Raw genomic sequence first — 23,062 nt, 5'->3', positions numbered from 1 at the left:
GTTTCTATACTGTGTTCATCAAGACACAGTTTCAATAGCTTTGATTTCACCATTTGTCCTAGGGGTCTGTCTGTCCGTTTTTTTTTTTGTTATTGTTGGTTTTTGATTTTTTTTAGTATAGTTTTTAGCACTTGTTATCATTGCTGGATTTGTTCTTTTTTTTTCTTGTGGTACGCGGGCCTCTCACTGTTGTGGCCTTTCCCATTGCGGAGCACAGGCTCTGGACACGCAGGCCCAGTGGCCATGGCTCACAGGCCTAGCCGCTCCGCGGCATGTGGGATCTTCCTGGACTGGGGCATGAACCCGTGTCCCCTGCATCGGGAGGCGGACTCTCAATCACTGCGCCACCAAGGAAGCCCTCTATTTGTTCTTTTGTTTGGTTGCTCTCTTCTTTCTTTAAAATTTTTTATTACTTAAAAATTTTTTTTAATAAGTATTTTTTATTTTAATAACTTTATGTTATTTTATTTTACTTTATTTTATCTTCTTCCTTTCCTTCTTTTTTTTCTCCCTTTTATTCTGAGTCATGGGGATGACAGGCTCTTGGTGCTCCAGCCAGGTGTCAAGGCTGTGCCTCTGAGGAGAGCCAAGTTCAGGACACTGGTCCACAAAAGACCTCCCAGCTCCACGTAATATCAAACGGCAAGAATCTCCCAGAGATCTCTATCTCAACGCCAAGACCCAGCTCCACTCAACAACCAGCAAGATACAGTGCTGGACACCCTATGCCAAACAACTAGCAAGACAGGAACACAACATCATCTATTAGCAGAGAGGCTGCCTAAAATTATAATAAGGCCAAAGACACCCCAAAACACACCACCAGACATGGACCTGCCCACCAGAAAGACAAGATCCAGCCTCATCCACCAGAGCACAGGCACTAGTCCCCTCCACCAGGAAGCCTACACAACCCACTGAATCAACCTTAGCTGCTGGGGACAGATACCAAAAACAATGGAAAATATGAACCTGCAGACTGCGAAAAGGAGACCCCAAACACAGTAAGTTAATCAAAATGAGAAGACAGAGAACCACACAGCAGATGAAGGAGCAAGGCAAAAACCCACCAGACCAAACAAATGAAGAGGAAATAGGCAGTCTACCTGAAAAAGAATTCAGAATAATGAGAGTAAAGATGATCCAAAATCTTGGAAATAACATGGAGAAAATACAAGAAACGTTTAACATGGACCTAGAAGAACTAAAGAGCAAACAAACAGAGATGAACAACACAATAAATGAAACTTAAAATTCTCTAGAAGGGATCAATAGTAGAATAACTGAGGCAGAAGAACGGATAAGTGACCTGGAAGATAAAATAGTGGAAATAACTACTGCAGAGCAGAATAAAGAAAAAAGAATGAAAAGAATTGATGACAGTCTCAGAGACCTCTGGGACAACATTAAACACAGCAACATTCGAATTATAGGGGTTCCAGAAGAAGAAGAGAAAAAGAAAGGGATTGAGAAAAAATTTTAAGAGATTATAGATGAAAACTTCCCTAATATGGGAAAGGAAATAGTTAATCAAGTCCAGGAAGCACAGAGAGTCCCACACAGGATAAATCCAAGGAGAAACATGCCAAGACACATATTAATCAAACTATCAAAAATTAAATACAAAGAAAAAAATATTAAAAGCAGCAAGGGAAAACAACAAATAACACACAAGGGAATCCCCATAAATGTTAACAGCTGATCTTTCAGCAGAAACTCTGCAAGCCAGAAGGGAGTGACAGGACATATTTAAAGTGATGAAGGAGAAAAACCTACAACTAAGCTTACTCTACCCAGCAAGGATCTCATTCAGATTTAATGGAGAAATTAAAACCTTTACACAAAAGCAAAAGCTAAGAGAATTCAGCACCACCAAACCAGCTTTAAAACAAATACTAAAGGAACTTCTCTAGGCAGGAAACACAAGCAAATGAAAAGACCTACAAAAACAAAAACAAAACAATTCAGAAAATCATAATAGGAACATACATATTGATAATTACCTTAAATGTAAAAGGATTAAATGCTCCAACCAAAAGACATAGACTGGCTGAATGAATAAAAAAAAAAAGACCCATATATATGCTGCCTACAAGAGACCCACTTCAGACCTAGGGACACATACAGACTGAAAGTGAGGGGATGGAAAAAGATACTGCATGCAAATCAAAAGAAAGCTGGAGTAGCAACTCTCATATCAGAAAAAATAGACTTTAAAACAAAGACTGTTACGAGAGACAAAGGAGGACACGACAGAATGATCAAGGGATCCATCCAAGAAGAAGATATAACAATTGTAAATATTTATGCACCAAACATAGGAGCACCTCAATACATAAGGCAAATGCTAACAGCAATAAGAGGGGAAATCGACAGTAACACACTCATAGCAGGGGACTTTAACACCCCACTTTCACCAATCGACACATCATTCAAAATGAAAATAAATAAGGAAACACAAGCTTTAAATGATACATTAAACAAGATGGACTTAAGTGATATCTATAGGACATTCCATCCAAAAACAACAGAATACATTTTCTACTAAAGTACTCATGGAACATTCTCCAGGATAGATCATATCTTGGGTCACAAATCAAGCCCTGGTAAATTTAAGAAAATTGAAATCGTATCAAGTATCTTTTCCGACCACAATGCTATGAGGCTAGATATCAATTACAGGAAAAAAATCTGTAAAAAATACAAACACATGGAGGCTAAACAATACACTACTTAATAACCAAGAGATTACTGAAGAAATCAAAGAGGAAATCAAAAGATGCCTAGAAACAAATGACAATGGAGACACGACGACCCAAACCTATGGGATGCAGCAAAAGCAGTTTTAAGAGGGAAGTTTATCACAATACAATCCTACTTTAAGTAACAAGAAACATCTCAAATAAACAACCTAACCTTACACCTAAAGCACTTAGACAAAGAAGAACAAAAACCTCCCAAAGTTAGCAGAAGGAAAGAAATCATAAAGATCAGATCAGAAATAAATGAAAAAGAAATTAAGGAAAAGATAGCAAAGATCAATAAAACTAAAAGCTGGTTCTTTGACAAGATACACAAAATTGATAAACCTTTAGCCAAACTCATAAAAAAAGGGAGAAGATACAAATCAATAGAATTAGAAATGAAAAAGAAGTAACAATTGACACACCAATGAAAGAAATGAAAGACGATACAAACAGATGGAGAGATAGCCATGTTCTTGGATTGGAAGAATCAACATTGTGAAAATGATTATACTACCCAAAGCAATCTACAGATTCAATGCAATCCCTATTAAACTACCACTGGCATTTTTCACAGAACTAGAACAAACAATTTCACAATTTGTATGGAAACACAAAAGACCCTGAATAGCCAAAGCAATCGAGAAAGAAAAACGGAGCTGGAGGAATCAGGCTCCTGGACTTCAGACTATACTACAAAGCTACAGTAATCAAGACAGTATGGTACTGGCACAAAAACAGAAATATAAATCAATGGAACAGGAAGGAAAGCCCAGAGATAAACCCACACACATATGGTCACCTTATCTTTGATAAAGGAGGGAAGAATATACAGTGGAGAAAGGATAGCCTCTTCAATAAGTGGTGTTGGGAAAACTGGACAGCTACATGTAAAAGAATGAAATTAGAACACTCCCTAACACCATACACAAAAATAAACTCAAAATGGATTAAAGACCTAAACGTAAGACCAGACACTATCAAACTGTTAGAGGAAAACATAGGCAGAACACTATGACGTAAATCACAAGATCCTTTTTTGACCCAGCTCCTAGAGAGATGGAAATAAGAACAAAAATAAACAAATGGGACCTAATGAAACTTCAAAGCTTTTGCACAGCAAAGGAAACCATAACCAAGATGAAAAGACAACCCTCAGAATGGGAGAAAATATTTGCAAATGAAGCAACTGACAAAGGATTAATCTCCAAAATTTACAAGCAGCTCATGCAGCTCAATATCAAAAAAACAAAGAATCCGATCCAAAAATGGGCAGAAGACCTAAATAGACATTTCTCCAAAGAAGATATACATATTGCTAACAAACACATGAAAGTGCTCAACATCATTAATCATTAGAGAAATGCAAATCAAAACTACAATGAGATATCATCTCACACAGGTCAGAATGGCCATCATCAAAAAATCTACAAACAATTAATGCTAGAGGGTGTGGAGAAAAGGGAACCGTCTTGCACTGTGGGTGGGAATGTAAATTTATACAGCCACTATGGAGAACAGTATGGAGGTCCTTAAAAAACTAAAAACAGAACTACCATACTACCCAGCAATCCTACTACTGGGTATATACCCTGAGAAAACCATAATTCAAAAAGAGTCATGTACCACAATGTTCATTGCAGCTCTATTTACAATAGCCAGGACATGGAAGCAACATACATGTCCATCTACAGATGAATGGATAAAGAAGATGTGGCACATCTATACAATGGAATAGTACTCAGCCATAAAAAGAAACAAAACTGAGTTATTTGTAGTGAGGTGGATGGACCTAGAGTCTGTCATACAGAGTAAAATAAGTCAGAAATAGAAAAACAAATACCGTATGCTAACACATGTATATGGAATCTAAAAAAAATAAAAAGAAATGGTCATGAAGAACCTAGGGGCAAGATGGAAATAAAGACACAGACCTACTAGAGAATGGACTTGAGGATATGGGGAGGGTGAAGGGTAAGCTGGGACAACATGGGAGCGTGGCATTGACATATATATATTACCAAACGTAAAATAGATAGCTAGTGGGAAGCAGCCGCATAGCACAGGGAGATCAGCTTGGTGCTTTGTGACCACCTTGAGGGGTGGGATAGGGAGGGTGGGAGGGAGGGAGACCCAAGAGGGAAGAGATATGGGGACATATGTGTATGTATAACTGATTCACTTTGTTATAAGGCAGATACTAACACACCATTGTAAAGCAATTATACTCCAATAAAGACGTTTACAAAAAAGAAGGCATTCCACAGTAAAGATGTTAAAAAAATAAAATAAATAAAAAGGCAAAAAAAAAAAAAGACAGAGCTTCCATGAAAGACAGCTGTCTTCCTATTAGGAATTCAGGTGTTAGTTGCTGAAATACCTGTTGGTTTTCAATAGAGTTGGGCTCTTGAGGAGTTCCACCATCCCTATCTGCCTCCCTTCTGTCTCTGCTCCTCTATGTTCCAGCCAGAATGAATTCTTCATAGCCAGGGCTTGTGGACACTTCCATATATTTGCATATTCTGATTCCAAAGCCTCGAGAACATTAATATCCCCTTTGTACAGATAAATTCTACCTGATTTTTATATCAGCTTAAAAGTAGCCTTCTTTAAGAAGAATTCCCTATCGCTGAGCAATGTCACCACCTCTTCCCCGAAATATGGGTATTCCTGTCACATCTCTGTGAACTTCTACAGTTGGCCTTGGCATTCATATATTAAGTCTGCTCACTGTCTTCCCATTTCCTTTGGTCTCTTATTAACTGAAGACAATGGTACTTTCACGTCCATAGTCCCACTTCCACACATCATGTGTGATTTACAAGATACATTAACTAGGGCTTCCCTGGTGGCGCAGTGGTTGAGAGTCCGCCTGCCGATGCAGGGGACATGGGTTCGTGCTCCCGTCCAGGAAGATCCCACATGCCGCGGAGCGGCTGGACCCCTGAGCCATGGCCGCTGAGCCTGTGCTCCGCAACGGGAGAGGCCACAACAGTGAGAGGCCCGCGAACTGCAAAAAAAAAAAAAAAAAAAAGATACATTAGCTGTTGAATGAATGAAAGAATAAGTGAATGATGAATCAATGAATAATGAATCAATTCATGATCAATGAATGATGTTGTTAATGACACTGAATGAATCAATGAATGATGTTTTAATGACTATCCCTATCACTCTGTCTGTAGTAACAATGCCTCCATTTTAAAGAGAAGTAAAAATGAAAACACAACAACTATAACGTTCTCTTGTTTTTCTCTTCTGTTTCTTAAATTGCCACAGCTTTGGCAGCAACTGGATCAGTTGGTTGCAAACACTATGATGTGTTTTGGCCCTTGAATCCTATACATTATGGCATATGAAAAAAAAGTTATAATTTCAAGATGATAATCTGAATGGAAACAGATGGTATTTCAGTAGTGATGCACATAGATTCTTACATCTTGCAGGTCATATTCCCTGCCCCCTTCCCTTGGGAAAATATTACATGTGCCATGTTTCTTTCTCTACCTCCCTATCCCCACCCCTCTGGCCATATGTTTCATAACGAGGGCACTTAAAATACCCTAGAATTGGCCTATCCTCATGATATTTAAAATATGAGATGTGACGATATATTAAACATATTTCAAACACATGGGCTACATAGGAGGAGAGGAAAGGCAACAGAAAAAGTTCACACCATGTTATTTTGAGGGGAGTTCAGCAAGAAAGTAAGAGCGTGATGTAAGGGATTTCAGATAACAGCAAAACTGGCTACTCTGGCATAATGTGTGAAAGATGGTGTTTGGCGAATGTGTGATCAACGTTTTTGAGAAACAGACCATCAGTCTGAAAATGTACATTTGAATTTATAGAAGCAAAGATCCTGGGCCACCCAGAGAGTTTGACAGTCTGTTCTCTAGTCTGGAGAGCAGGAAAGGAAAAGGTCACCCATCCGGTTCCCTGGATGTCATGATGCTGCTTTGCTGGGATCATCTGCCTCTGGGCCCACCATGGAGGCAACTTGGCTGGGCTTAGCTGTGTTGGCAGGAGGTGAAATATCCAATAAGAAGATGATAAATAATAAATGGGCCGATTTTTCATACTTGGATGGAGGGAAATGTTAATGGAGTTAGGGAAAGTTTGGCTCCTTGTTTCAAACAGCTAGGCTTGATTATTTCAAGATTGACTGTTCAATCTCCAGAGGCCTTTGGATGGTATTTCTCTCTGCCAGAATGGGTAGAAAAGCTGACCATGTTGGAGGGTCTGCATGCCTCACTTCCTTTTAGAGGTTCAGCAATTATAGGTCCAGCTGGCTTTTGAATTCCCACTTGTCCTTAGGACAAGCTTGGTAGATGTGAGAACTACCTTCTTCCCATGCTGCATGCTTCTGAAAAAAATAATTATCCTCCTTATACTTATTATAGAGGGCTATAATGATAGCCCTGGGTGACATAGGGCTCTGCAGAGAGTACTCAATGCCATTGGATTAGCATGGTACATCTTCCAGTGCACAAATTTTACTCCAATAATGAGAAAGAATACATCACTTTTATATCAAAGTAAACACAGATATGAAACTGGACAGAAGACAAAAGTCCATCATAATTCTAGACATAAAAAAAATATAGGTTAAAACAGAAAAACTTTAAAGAAGTGTCTGGGCTTCCTGTAGGCCTCTTTGTTTACACCTCCTGGTCCCTGGGGATATCTTCTCATCGCCCGCCGCTATTAGTTCCCCATGGGGAGTTGTGGTGGAGGACTGTATGAGGAGCATCTTCCTACAAAAACACTGGCTAGTTCGTTGGAATCAGAAAAGCAAATCACTTCTCACTTTTCATCTCATTGCATTCCCTCTAAGCATCTGTAGGGCAAAAATCAAGGGACGCTCCCTGTCTTCAAGGACTTGGTATTGTGGAGTTCGGATCCACAGTGGAATCAGAGGAGTATCTCTTGGACATCCCATTTACTAACAAGTAGTTGGAGGAACCAGTGCTAGCTCCTGGGTTCCGGCAAATGAGTTACATTAGTGGCAATGGATATGTTCAATAAGATAAGCCACAGTTGGTCATGATCACTGATTGCCAATGTGGAAACAGAAAAAAATATGTAGAGAATATTGAATATTGTGCAATTCAACTAATGCTCCTCCATTGGAAGTTAATTGGAAAGAATTAGCTGGGAAGGATGACCATCATGGTGTCTGTCTCAGGACCTTCTTGCAGAAACTCTACTCCTGTTCTCTTTTCCTCTGCAATCCAAATTTTCTTCACCCAGGCTTGAAACATCATTTTTAATTACCTCCTGTCTCTCATACTAGTTCCCTCCTTTCTAATTCCACAGCCCAGGGTCTGCTTTCATTCAGGCTCTCACTTTACACTCTAGGTGTGCTGCCACTAAATTCTCTTTCCATCTGTCCTCTGCATGCTGCCAGACTAATTTTTCTTAACTGTCACTCTGATTATGGCACTTTTATGATCTGAAGTGGCTCCGTCCAATGGCTCCACATTGCCTACCAAATAAAGTTTCAACTCTTTTTGCTTTGCACACAAAGGACCCAATCTATGTCATAGGTCCTTCCCTCCTCACACCCTCCATAACATTACTCAGAGCAGATAGCTCCAGTTTTCATCCTCTGATATGCTTGCCCTGTTTTGCCACCTGCCTTTTCCATTCATTCTTCCTGGAGTGCCCTCTTCTACCAGTTCTAGCTAACAGCATCCTAGAGGTCTTAAAAGAAGTCTTTCCTGATAATCCCAGCCCACAAAGTTGTGGTCTACTTAGGAAGTTTATAATGCTCTCAGAGTAACCACCATATACTGTCCTGAATTAGAAACATCATGTCAGTTCTTTTATCTCTGCAACTAGATGGGAAACACTAGAAAGGCAGGGAGCTTTAGCTTTGAAAGATTCCAATGCTTAGTGGAGTGCTTTGAATATAGTATATGCTCAATAAATATGTGCTGAGTGAATGATTTGATTTTAATTTCCTAAGTAAGATAATATAACTTAAACCTTTAAGATGTTTATTAATATTCCAAACAACATGCTGTCACAGAATTAATTGTTTGCTTACAAATGCTGCCTGGAAAAGAGATTAATTGCACTGTGGAAATTACCCTGCATAATGTAGAGGCGAGGCTTCAGACACAGGATGGAGAACTAGTTTAAATTCATAAATTAAAATTTCTGAAAAACAACTAAAAACAACTACTGCTTTCCATAAGAGATACACCAGCTTACAGCCAAGTTCAAGCCCAGTTCAAATTCCTATCTATCTGTCAGGAACAAGCTTGTTTTCACCATGACAGCTATAGAAGCCAGTCAACAGGTTGGAGCAAGCTCTGGTTTCCATGGGGGCATCAGATCTAGTTATACTGATACATTCCAACTGGCAGGTTGAGAGGACTTGGTTTTCCTGTATGGCAGCTAGTGTTAGGGAAAGGCCCTTGAAAGTAAGAACAGACTATCTCCTTTCTAGTACTCCAAGACAGCAGAAGCGGTGTGGCTGAGGTTAATTCACAGCTGATGATACAAATAAATAAACATGAATAGAAGACATAATGCATAACTGTTGGTTGAAAGTGATTTTCTTTTTAGAAATTAACTAAAGTTCATATTTACTCACACTAGTTTTTACCTAATGCCCTATTTGTGTCCATCCAAGATACCAAAAGAAATGTCATCATTTGTCCTTAGGCCACTCTTGACTGTGATGGTTTCTCAGACATTTCTTGTTTTTGACAACCTTGAAAATTTTGAGGATTAATGGTCAGATATTTTGTAGAATAAACCTCTTTTGCAATTTGTCTGACGTTTTTAAGGGTCGAGTTATGTGTTTTGGGGAAAGACACAGAGGTAAAACACCATGTTTGTCCTGTCATATTGAGTCCACATACTGTCTCATGACTTATCTCTGTTGATGTTAACCTTGATGAACTGGCTAAGGGAGTATTTGTCAGGTTTCTCCATTATGCTATTTTACCCCTTTCCATACTGTACATTGTAGATAGAAATTACCATGTGCATAGCACACTTAAAAAGTGAGAGAACAGTTATATTCCATCTCCTTGAAGTGGAGTGTCTACATAAATTATTTGGAATTCTTCTACATGCAATATTTGGCTATTCTCTTCCATTTATTTATTTATCTATTTATGTATGTATTTATTTATTCATTTATTCATTCAACTACTTGTTTATAACAATACAGACTCATATTTTATATTTTGTGTTGTAATCTGATACAACTTCATTTGTTTTCTTGCTAAAATTGTACCCACTTTGAACAGCAGGAGCTCTTTCATTTGCATCCTTTATACCTCTGACATCTTCCTGTCGCTGTGTGTGTGTGTATGTGCGCACGCACGTATGCACGTGTGTTAACTGCTTTTATTTATTTTCAAGCCCAACCTAAGTGTCTTATTTTATTTTTTTTTGAATTTTTTAAATTTAGTTTTTATAAGCAGGTTCTTATTAGCTATCAATCTATACATATTAATGTATATATGTGAATCCCAATCTCCAAATTCATCACACCAGCACCTGCACCTGTCACTTTCCCCCCTTGGTGTCCATACTTGTTCTCCACATCTGTGTCTCTACTTCTGCCCTGCAAACTGGTTCATCTGTACCATTTTTCTAGTTTCCACATTTATGCATTAATATGCAATATTTGTTTTTCTCTTTCTGACTTACTTCACTCCGTATGACAGTCTCTGAAGATCCATGCACGTCTCAAAAAATGACCCAATTTCATTCCTTTTTATGGCTGAGTAATATTCCATTGTATATATGTACAACATCCTCTTTATCCATTCGTCTGTCGATGGGCATTTAGGTTGCTTCCATGACCTGGCTATTGTAAATAGTGCTGCAATGAACATTGGGCTGCATGTGTCTTTTTGAATTATAGTTTTCTCTGGGTATATGCCCAGTAGTGGCATTGTTGGGTCATATGGTAATTCTATTTTTAGTTTTTTAAGGAACCTCCATACTGTTCTCCATAGTGGCTGTATCAATTTACATTCCCACCAACAGTGCAAGAGGGTTCCCTTTTCTCCACACCCTCTCCAGCATTTGTTGTTTGTAGATTTTCTGATGATGCCCATTCTGACTGGTGTGAGGTGATATCTCATTGTAGTTTTGATTTGCATTTCTCTAATAACGTGATGTTGAGCAGCTTTTCATGTGCTTCTTGGCCATCTGTATGTATTCTTTGGAGAAATGTCTATTTAGGTCTTCTGCCCATGTTTTTATTGGTTTTTTTTTTTTTTTATTGAGCAGCATGAGCTGTTTATATATTTTGGAGATTAATCCTTTGTTCATTGATTCGTTTGCAAATACTTTCTCCCATTCTGAGGGTTGTCTTTTCATCTTGTTTGTAGTTTCCTTTGCTTTGCAAAAGCTTTTAAGTTTCATTAGGTCCCATGTGTTTACTTTTGTTTTTATTTCCATTACTTTAGGAGTTGGATCAAAAACGATCTTGTTGTGATTTATATCAAAGAGTGTTCTTCCTATATTTTCCTCTAAGAGTTTGATAGTGTCCAGTCTTACATTAGGTCTTTAATCCATTTTGAGTTTATTTTTGTGTTTGGTGTTAGGGAGTTTTCTAATTTCACTCATTTACAGGTAGTTGTCCAGTTTTCCCAGCACCAGCTATTGAAGAGACTTTCTTTTCTCCACTGTATATCCTTGCCTCCTTTGTCATAAGTTAGTTGACCATAGGTATGTGGATTTATCTCCGGGCTTTCTATGCTGTTCCATTGATCTATATTTCTGTTTTTGTGTCAGTACCATATTGTCTTGATTACTGTAGCTTTGTAGTATAGTCTGAAGTCAGGGAGTCTGATTCCTCCAGATCCGTTTTTTCCCTCAAAATTGCTTTGGCTATTCGGGGTCTTTTGTGTCTCCATACAAATGTTAAGATTTCTATTTCTAGTTCTGTAAAAAATGCCATTGGGAATTTGATAGAGATTGTATTGAATCTGTAGGTTGCTTTGGGTAGTACAGTCATTTTCAAAATACTGATTCTTCCAATCCAAGAACATGGTATATCTCTCCATCTGTTTGTATCGTCTTTAATTTCTTTCATCAGTGTCTTATAGTTTTCTGCATACAGGTCTTTTGTCTCCCTAGGTAGTTTATTCCTAGGTATTTTGTTGTTTTTGTTGCAACGGTAAATGGGAGTGTTTCCTTAATTTCTCTTTCAGATTTTTCGTCATTAGTGTATAGGAATGCAAGAGAATTCTGTGTGTTAATTTTGTATCCTGCAACTTTACCAAATTCATTGATTAGCTCTAGTAGTTTTCTGGTGGCATTTTTAAGATTCTCTATGTATAGTAGTATCATGTCATCTGCAAAAAGTGACAGTTTTACTTTTTCTATTCAATTTGTATTCCTTTTATTTCTTCTTCTTCTGATTGCTGTGGCTAGGATTTCCGAATCTATGTTGAATAATAGTGGCGAGAGTGGACATCCTTGTCTTGTTCCTGATCTTAGAGGAAATGCTTTCAGTTTTTCACCATTGAAAATCATTTTGCTGTGGGTTTGTTGTATATGGCCTTTATTATGTTGAGGCAGGTTCCCTCTATGCCCCATTTCTGGAGAGTTTTTATCATAAATCAGTGTTGAATTTTTTCAAAAGCTTTTTCTGCATCTATTGAGATGATCATGGGGTTTTTATTCTTCAACGTGTTAATATGGTGTATCACATTGATTGATTTGTGTATATTGAAGAATGCTTGCATCCCTGGGATAAATCCCACCTAATCTTGGTGTATGATCCTTTTAATGTGTTGTTGGATTCTGTTTGCTAGTGTTTTGTTGAGGAATTTTGCATCTATATTCATCAGTGATATTGTTCCATAATTTTCTTTTCTTGTAGTATTATTGTCTGGTTTTGGTATCAGGGTGATGGTGGCCTCATAGAATGAGTTTGGGAGTGTTCCTTCCTCTGCAATTTTTTGGAACAGTTTGAGAAGGATGGGTGTTAGCTCTTCTCTAAATGATTGATAGAATTCACCTGTGAAGCCATCTGGTCCTGGACTTTTGTTTGTTGGAAGATTTTTAATCACAGTTTCAATTTCATTACTTGTGTTTGGTCTGTTCATATTTCTATTTCTTCCTGGTTCAGTCTTGGAAGATTAAACCTTTCTAAGAATTTGTCCATTTCTTCCTGGTTGTCCATTTTATTGGCATAGAGTTGCTTGCAGTACTGTCTTAGGATGCTTTGTATATCTGCGGTGTCTGTTGTAACTTCTCATTTTTCCTTTCTAATTTTATTGATTTGAGTCCTCTCCCTCTTTTTCTTGATGAGTCTGGCTAATGGTTTATCAACTTTGCCTATCTTCTCAAAGAACCAACATTAAGTCTTATTGATCTTTGCTACTGTTTTCTTTGTTTCAATTTAATTTATTTCTGCTCTGAAACTTATGACTTCTTTCCTTCTACTAACTTTGGGTTTTGTATGTTTTTCTTTCTCTAGTTCCTTTATGTGTAAGGTTAGATTGTTTGAGATTTTTCCTGTTTCTTGAGGTAGGCTTCTATTGCTATAAACTTTGGGTTTTGGATCATCATGTTTTCATTGTAATTTGTCTCTAGGTATTTTTTGATTTTCTATTTGATTTCTTCAGTGATCTCTTGGTTATTTAGTAACATATTGTTTAGTGTGCATGTGTTTGTGTTTTTTAGGCTTTTTCCCTGTAATTGATTTCTATTCTCATAACGTTGTGGTCAGAAAAGATGCTTGATATGATTTCAATTTTCATAAATTTACTGAGGCTTGGTTTGTGATCCAGGATGTGATCTATCCTGGAGAATGTTCCATGTGCACTTGAGAAGAAAGTGTAATTTGCTGTTTTTTGGATGGAATGTCCTATGAATATCAATTAAGTCCAACTTGTTTAATGTGTCATTTAAACATTGTGTTTCCTTATTCATTTTCATTTTGGATGATCTGTCCATTGGTGAAAGTGGGGTGTTAAAGTCCCCTAGTATGATTGTGTTAGTGTCTATTTTCCCTTTTATGGCTGTTAGCAGTTGCCTTATATATTGAGGTGCTCCTATGTTGGGTGCATAAATATTTACAATTGTTATATCTTCTTTTTGGATTGATTCGTTGATCATTATGTAGTGTCCTTTGTCTCTTGTAATAGTCTTTATATTAAAGTCTATTTTGTCTGATATGAGTTTTGCTACTCCAGCTTTCTTTTGAATTCCATTTGCATGGAATATCATTTTCCATCCCCTCACTTTCAGCCTGTATGTATCCCTAGGTCTGAAGTGGGTCTTTTGTAGACAGCATATATACAGGTCTTGTTTTTGTATCCATTCAGTGAGCCTGTATCTTTTGGTTGGAGCATTTAATCCATTCACGTTTAGGGTAATTATCGATAGGTATGTTCCTTTGACCATTTTCTTCATTTTTATGGGTTTGTTTTTGTAGGTTCTTTTCTTCTCTGTGTTTCCCACTTAGAGAAGTTCCTTTAGCATTTGTTGTAGAGCTAGTTTGGTGGTACTGAATTCTCTTAGCTTTTGCTTGTCTGTAAAGCTTTTGATTTCTCTGTCGAATTTGAATAGGATCCTTGCCAGGTAGACTAATCTTGGTTGTAGTTTGTTCCCTTTCATCATTTTAAATATATCATGCCACTCCCTCCTGGCCTGTACAGTTTCTACTGAGAAATCAGCTGTTAACCTTATGGGAGTTCCCTTATGTTATTTTCCCCTTGTTTCTTGTAATAAATTCCTTTGTCTTTAATTTTTGTCAGTTTGATTACTATGTGTCTCATCGTGTTTCTCTTTCCATTTATCCTGCCTGGGACTCTCTGCGCTTCTTGGACTTGGGTGGCTATTGCCTTTCCCATGTTAGGGAAATTTTCGACTATAATCTCTTCAAATATTTTCTCGGGTCCTTTTCTCTTTCTCTTCTCCTTCTGGGACCCCTATAATGCGAATGTTGTTGTGTTTAATGTTGTCCCAGAGGTCTCTTAGGCTGTCTTCATTTCTTTTCATTCTTTTTACTTTATTCTCTTCCGTGACAGTGAATTCCACCATTCTGTCTTCCAGGTCACTTATCTGTTCTTCTGCCTCAGTTATTCTGCTATTGATTCCTTCTACTGTAGTTTTCATTTCAGTTATTGTATTGTTCATCTCTGTTTGTTTGTTCTTTAATTCTTCTAGGTCTTTGTTAAACATTTCTTGCATCTTCTAGGTCTTTGCCTGCATTGTTTTTCTGAGGTCCTGGATCATCTTCACTATCATTATTCTGATTTCTTTTCCTGGAAGGTTTCCTATATCCACTTCGTTTAATTGTTTTTCTGGGGTTTTATCTTGTTTCTTCATCTGGTACATAGCCCTCTGCCTTTTCATCTTGTCTGTCTTTCTGTTAATGCAGTTTTTGTTCCACAGGCTGCGGGATTGTAGTTCTTCTTGATTCTGCTGTCTGCCCTCTGGTGGATGAGGCCATCTGAGAGGCTTGATGGGAGGGACTGGTGGTAGGTAGAGCTGGGTGTTGCTCTTGTGGGTAGAGCTCAGTAAAAACTTTAATTTGCTTGTCTGCTGATGGGTGGGGCTGGGTTTCCTCCCTGTTGGATGCTTGGCCTGAAGCAACCTGACACTCGACCCTACCTTGGCTCTTTGGTGAGGCTAATAGCAGACTCTGGGAGAGCTCACACCAAGGAGTACTTCCCAGAACTTCTGTTGGCAGTGTCCTTGTCCCCATGGTGAGCCACAGCCACCCCCTGCCTCTGCAGGAGATCCTCCAACACTAGCAGGTAGGTCTGGTCCAGTCTCCTATGGTGTCACTGCTCCTTTCCCTGGGTCCTGATGCGTGCACTACTTTGTGTGTGCCCTCCAATAGTGGAGTCTCTTTTTCCCCTAGTCTTGTCAAAGTCCTGCAATCAAATACCACTAGCCTTCAAAGTCTGATTCTCTAGGAATTCCTCCTGCTGTTGCCAGACCCCCAGGTTGGGAAGCCTGACGTGGGGCTCAGAACCTTCACACCAGTGGGTGGACTTCTGTGGTATAAGTGTTCTCCAGTTTGTGAGTCACCCACCCGGCAGTTATGGGAATTGATTTTATTGTGATTGCGCCCCTCCCACTGTCTCACTATGGCTTCTCCTTTGTCTTTGGATGTGGGGTATCTTTTTTGGTGAGTTCCAGTGTCTTCCTGTTGATGATTGTTCAGCAGTTAGTTGTGATTCCGGTGCTCTCGCAGAGGGAGTGAGCGCACATCCTTCTACTCTGCCATCTTGAACCAATCCCTTTAATTGCTTTTAGCAACTGCTTACTTACCAGCACTACAGGTTCTCCATGTTCATCTTCCATAGTTTCAGTCCTACTCCTAGAATTGACCACTTCTCCAAGATGTCCACATCCTTTAATCGGAGAATGGAATTAGAAACCAAGATCGTAGTGCTGGGTGTTTGTTGCTACTGTAGTGTTATGACTTCTAGGCCTTCTCAGCTGACAGAGTAAAGAAATACAGGAGTGTATACTAACCTATATATGCACACATATCTATAAATATTTCAATATGTAACCATGCCTGTAAGCTAAATATGAGCGCTTACTGATATCTCCAAGGTTAATATTACCACATAGATCATTCTATCCTCATCCCCTTGTTCAGTCATCCATTTATTTAATTGTTAAATGCAGATTTATATCTATAGCAGTTTCAGAATTATTAACCCACATTTCCATAGGAAATAGCTGCATTACTAGGAAGAGATCCTTTTGCTTTTAGTCTTACAGACTCCACTCATTTCCCAAATTACATAGCTTAAGACATTTTCTTGAATCTCATTCAGTAAGGTTGTTTCACACAACCTCACTGCCTGCTTTCCATCCTTGGATCTCCCAAACTCCTAAGTGCTTTTTTAGATACTTTTTCACTTTTCATATATTAATATTCACTCTCTCTTTGCGTGGTATCCCTTGCAACTAGTTATCTATTTACTGTCTTTGTAATATTACTTGTTAACCAATGTCACACAAGTGGAATCATATAATATTTAACCTTTTCAGACTGGCTTCTTTCACTTAGTAATATGCATTTAAAGTTTAACCTTGTGTTTTGGGGTTCTTTTGTTTGCTTGTTTTTTTGCTTATTTTGTGGATTTTTTTTGTCTATATACCTTTATAATATTGAATAATATTTCATTCTGTGATTATAACACAATTTAATTATTCACTCACTTATTAAAGAGCATCTTGGCTGCTTTCAGTTTTTGGTCATTATAAATAAAGCTTCTAAAAACATATGCATGCAGGAGTTATGTGAGTGTAAAATTTCAAATCAATTGAGCAAATACCTAGGTGTGCAAATGTTGGATCATAAGGTAAAACTATGTTTTAGCTTTGTAAAAAACTGTCAAACTGTCTGCCAGAGAGACTGTACTGTTTTGTATTTGAACCAACAATGAATGAGAGTTCCTATGGCTCTGCATCCTCACCAGTAGTCAGTATAGCATTTTTTTTTAAACATCTTTATTGGAGTATAATTGCTTTACAATGGTGTGTTAGTTTCTGCTTTACAACAAAATGAATCAGTAATATATATACATATGATCCCATATCTCTTCCCTTTTGGGTCTCCCTCCCTCCCACCCTCCCTATCCCACCCCTCCAGGCGATCACAAAGCACGGAGCTGATCTCCCTGTGCTATGCAGCTGCTTCCCACTAGCTATCTACCTTACGTTTGGTAGTGTATATATGTCCATGCCTCTCTCTCGCTTTGTCACAGCTTACCCTTCCCCCTCCCCATATCCTCAAGTCCATTCTCTAGTAGGTCTGTGTCTTTATTCCTGTCTGTCTTACCCCTAGGTTCTTCGTGACATTTTTTTTTCTTACATTCCATATATATGTGTTAGCATACGGTATTTGTCTCTCTCTTTCTGACTTACTTCACTCTGTATGACAGACTCTAGGTATAGCATTTTTTAAAAAAATTTAGCCATTCTACTAAGCATGTAGTGACATCTTGTTGTTTTTCCATGTTCCTAATGACAAACAATATTAAGCAGCTTTACATATGTTTCTTTGCCACCTGTATATTTTCTTTGGTGAGGTATCTATTCAAATATCTTGCACATTTTTTAACTGGAATATTTGTTTTCTTCTTATTGAGTCGTCTTTAGAGTTTTTTGTATATTTTGGATACAAGTCCTTTATCATATAAGTATTTTGCACATATTTCCTCCCAACGTAGTGCCTGTCTTTTCATTCTATTAAGAGTGTCTTTCCCAGAGCAGGAGTTTATAATTCTCATAAAATCCAATGTATTAGTTTTTTCTTTCATGAGTCATGATATTGGCTTATATTTGAAAACCTATCACCAAACTGAAAATTATGTAGATTTTCTCCTATGTTTTCTTAAAGAAATTTTATATTTTTGCATTTTACATTTAAGTATATGATCCATTTTTAATTAATTTTTTATTGAGGTATAATTGTCATATAACATATTAATTTCAGGTGTAGAACATAATGATTTGATATTTGTATATCCCCAAATCCTTCAATGGGTGCATTGTTCTCAACCTATTTCCTTGAAACTCTGACCCCCTATTGGATTTTTCCCCTCTTAGGTAAGATTGGAAGCTTGAAGGGGACTGGAATAGAAGGAATTTTCTTCCTGGTATAAGCCTTTAGCAAAGACCTGTCCCCTGGAGAGTGGGATTTTGTTAAATAGAAATCTCTGAGTTTATTTCACAGTGTTTACTCTTCCCGTTTCCCTGCCACAACAAGGAAATAATCTTTCTAAAAACTTCACCATGGCTTCTGGTTCAAGGTGGCTGCTGTGGTGGGGCAGACTATGGCAACTCAGGAAGCCACTCCAGGAAGCCAGTCAGAGGAGAGCAATGCTTTGGACCTGCCATCAGCTTATGACGTAAGGGATTACGTGTTGCAGAGACCCAGCCAGGAGGCCAACAGCGAGGCTTTTAGTTCTGAATAAGTCCTTTCTATTATGTAGATCCAGCCGTGTGGCTGACAGGGTCTTGGTGCTCTTCCCTGGTGTCAGGCTTGAGCCTCTGAGGTTCAAGAGCCGAGTTCAGGACATTTGACCACCAGAGACCCCCCCCCCAGCCCCACATAATATCAGTTGGCGAGAGCTCTCACAGAGATCTATGTCTCAATGCTAAGACCCATCTCCACTTAACGGCCAGCAGACTCCAATGCTGGATGCCCCATGCCAAACAACTAGCAAGACAGGAACACAACCTCACTCATTAGCAGAGAGGCTGCCTAAAATCATACTACGTTCACACACACCCTAAAAAACACCACCAGATGCAGCCCTGCCCATCAGAAAGACAAGATCCTGCCCCACCTGCCAGAACACAGGCACCAGTGCCCTCCACCAGGAAGCCTACAAAGCCCACTGAAACAACCTCAGTCACTGGGGGGCAGACACCAAAAACAATGGGAACTATGAACCTGAAGCCTGCAAAAAGGAGACCCCAAACACAGTAAGGTAAACAAAATGAGGACCAGAGAAATATGCAGCAGATGAAGGAGCAAGGTAAAAACCCACCAGACCAAACAAATGAAGAGGCAATAGGCAGCCTACCTGAAAAAGAATTCAGAGAAATGATAGTAAAGATGATCCACAATCTTGAAAATAGAATGGAGGAAATACAAGAAACCTGTAACAAGGACTTAGAAGAAATAAAGAGCAAACAAACAATCATGAACACCACAATAAATGAAATTAAAAATTCTCTAGAAGGAATCAAGAGCAGGATACCTGAGGCAGAAGAACGGATAAGTGACCTGGAAGATAAAAGAGTGGAAATAACTACTGCAGAGCAGAATAAGAAAAAAGAATGAAAAGAATTGAGGACAGTCTCAGAGACCTCTGGGACAACATTAAACACACCAACATACAAAAATTATAGGGGTCCCAGAAGAAGAAGAGAAAAAGAAAGGGACTGAGAAAATATTTGAAGAGATTATAGTTGAAAACTTCCCTAATATGGGAAAGGAAATAGTCAAGTCCAGGAAGCTCAAAGAGCCCCATACAGGATAAATCCAAGGAGAAACACACCAAGACACATATAAATCAAACTATCAAAAACTAAATACAAAGAAAAAATATTAAAAGCAGCAAGGGTAAAGCAACAAATAACATACAAGGGGATCCCCATAAGGTTAACAGCTGATCTTTCAGCAGAAACTCTGCAAACCAGAAGGGAGTGGCAGGACATATTTAAAGTGATGAAAGGGAAAAACTTACAACCAAGAATACTCTACCCAGCAAGGATCTCATCAGATTTGACGGAGAAATTAAAACCTATACATACAAGCTAAAGCTAAGAGAATTCAGCACTACCAAACCACCTTTACAGCAAATGTTAAAGGAACCTCTCTAGGCAGGAAACACAAGAGAAGGAAAAGATCTACAAAAACAAACCCAAAACAATTAAGAAAATGGTAATAGGAACACACATATCTAGTATTACCTTAAGTGTAAATGGATTAATTGCTCCAAACAAAAGACATAGACTGGGAGTGAATGGATACAAAAACAAGACCTGTATATATGCTGTCTACAAGAGATCCACTTCAGACCTAGGGACACATACAGACTGAAAGTGAGGGGATAGAAAAAGATATTCCATGCAAATGGGAATCAAAAGAAAGCTGGAGTAGCAATTCTCATATCAGACAAAATAAACATTAAAATAAAGACTATTACAAGAGACAAAGAAGGACACTACATAATGATCAAGGGATCAATCCAAGAAGAAGATACAACAATTATGAATACTTATGCACCCAACATAGGAGCACCTCAATACATAAGGCACATGCTAACAGCCATAAAAGGGGAAATTGACAGTAACACAATAATAGTAGCAGAGTTTAACACCCCCTTTCACCAATGGACAGATCATCACCCAAAATGAAAATAAGGAAGCACTGCTATAAAGACACATTAAACAAGATAATTTAATTGATATTTTTAGGACATTCCATACAAAAACAGTACAATACACTTTCTTCTCAAATGCTCAAGAAACATTCTCCAGGACAAATCATATCCTGGGCCACAAATAAAGCCTGGTAAATTTAAGAAATTGAAATCATACCAAGTATCTTTTCTGACCACAACAGTATGAGACTAGATATCAATTACAGGAAAAAAACTGTAAAAAATACAAACACATGGAGGCTAAACAGTACACTACTAAATAACCAAGAGATAACTGAAGAAATCAAAGAGGAAATCAAAAAATACCTAGAAACAAGTGACAATGAAAACATGACAACCCAAAACCTATGGGATGCAGCAAAAACAGCTCCAAGAGGGAAGTTCAGAGCAATACAATCTTACCTCAAGAAACAAGAAACATCTCAAATAAACAGCCTAACCTTACACCTAAAGCAATTAGAGAAAGAAGAAAAAAAAAAAACCCAAAGTTAGCAGAAGGAAAGAAATCATAAAGATCAGATCAGAAATAAATGAAAAAGAAATGAAGGAAACAATAGCAAAGATCAATATATTAACTAAAAGCTGGTTATTTGAGAAGATAAACAAAATTGATAAACCATTAGCCAGACTCCTCAAGAAAAAAAGGGAGAAAACTCAAATCAAGAATTAGAAATGAAAAAGGGGAAGTAACAACTCATACAAAGGATTATGAGAGATTACTACAAGCACAACAGACAACGTGGATGGAATGCACAAATTCTTAGAAAAGCACAACCTTCCAAGACTGAGCCAGGAAGAAATAGGAAATAGAAATAGACCAATCACAAGCACTGAAATTGAGACTGTGATTAAAAATCTTCCAACAGGGCTTCCCTGGTGGCACAGTGGTTGAGAGTCTGCCTGCCGATGCAGGGGACACGGGTTCGTGCCCTGGTCTGGGAGGATCCCGTGTGCCATGGAGTGGCTGGGCCTGTGAGCCATGGCCGCTGAGCCTGCACGTCCAGAGCCTCTGCTCTGCAGTGGGAGGGGCCACAGCGGTGAGAGGCCCGCGTACTGCAAAAAAAAAAAAAAAAATCTTCCAACAAAGAAGAGCCCAGGGCCAGATGGCTTCACAGGGGAATTCTAACAAACATTTAGAGAAGAGCTAACACCTATCCTTCTCAAACTCTTCCAAAATATAGCAGATGGAAAAACACTCCCAAACTCATTCTACGAGGCCACCATCACCCTGATACCAAAACCAGACAAAGGTGTCACAAAAAAAGAAAACTACAGGCCAATATCACTGATGAACATAGATGCAAAAATCCTCAGCAAAATACTAGCAAACAGAATCCAACAGCACATTAAATGGATCATATGCCATGATCAAGCGGGGTTTATCCCAGGAATGCAAGGATTCTTCAATATATGCAAATGAATCAGTGTGGTACTCCATATTAACATAATGAAGGATAAAAATCATGTGATTATCTCAATAGATGCAGAGAAAGCTTTCGACAAAATTCAACACCCATTTATGATAAAAAACCTTCCAGAAAGTAGGTATAGAGCAAACTTACCTCAACATAATAAAGGTCACATATGACAAACCAAAAGCCAATGTCATGCTCAGTGGTGAAAATACTGAAACCGTTTCCACTAAGATCAGGAACAAGACAAGGTTGCCCACTCTCACTGCTATTATTCAACATAGTTTTGGAAGTTTTAACCACAGCAATCACAGAAGAAAAAGAAATAAAAGGATTCCAAGTGGGAAAAGAAGTAAAACTGTCACTGTGTGCAAATGACATGATAGTATACATAGAGAATCCTAAAGATGCTACCAGAAAACTATGAGCTAATCAATGAAAATGGTAAAGTAGCAGGATACAAAATTAATGCACAGAAATCTCTTGCATTCCTAAACACTAATGATGAAAAATCTGAAAGTGAAATTAAGGAAACACTCCCATTTGCCATTGCAACAGAAAGAATAAAATACCTAGGGATAAACCTACCTAAGGAGACAAAAGACCTGTATGCAGAAAACTATAAGACACTGATGAAGGAAATTAAAGATGAAACAAACAGATGGAGAGAGATACCATGTTCTTGGATTGGAAGAATCAACATTGTGAAAATGACTATACTACCCAAAGCAATCTACAGATTCAGTGCATCCCTATCAAACTACCAATGGAATTTTTCACAGAACTAGGACAAAAAAAATTCTCAATTTGTATGGAAACACAAAAACTTCGAATAGCCAAAACAACCTTGAGAAAGAAAAATGAAGCTGGGGGAATCAGGTTCCCTGACTTCTGACTATATTACAGAGCTACAGTAATCAACACAGTATGGTACTGGCATAAAAACAGAAATATAGATCAATGGAACAGGATCAAAAACTCAGAGATA

At 38.2% G+C, this 23,062-nt stretch overlaps 2 protein-coding genes across 3 annotated transcripts in view; one reads left to right on the top strand and one right to left on the bottom strand.

Moving 5' to 3' along the window:
* The window catches only part of AGBL1 (AGBL carboxypeptidase 1), a 958,763-nt gene that overhangs the window by 20,959 nt on the left and 914,742 nt on the right, over positions 1-23,062 (bottom strand). The gene's annotated exons all lie outside the window — the stretch shown is intronic.
* On the top strand, positions 18,523-18,682 carry LOC132513999 (shieldin complex subunit 1-like). Its single transcript, XM_060138913.1, has one exon. The coding sequence runs from the start codon at positions 18,542-18,544 to the stop codon at positions 18,680-18,682; it is 141 nt and encodes a 46-aa protein (XP_059994896.1). The 5' UTR covers positions 18,523-18,541.

Source organism: Lagenorhynchus albirostris, chromosome 1 (assembly GCF_949774975.1).
Source record: "Lagenorhynchus albirostris chromosome 1, mLagAlb1.1, whole genome shotgun sequence".
Lineage (NCBI taxonomy): Eukaryota > Metazoa > Chordata > Mammalia > Artiodactyla > Delphinidae > Lagenorhynchus > Lagenorhynchus albirostris.
This window is presented reverse-complemented; position numbering and strand designations above follow the sequence as displayed.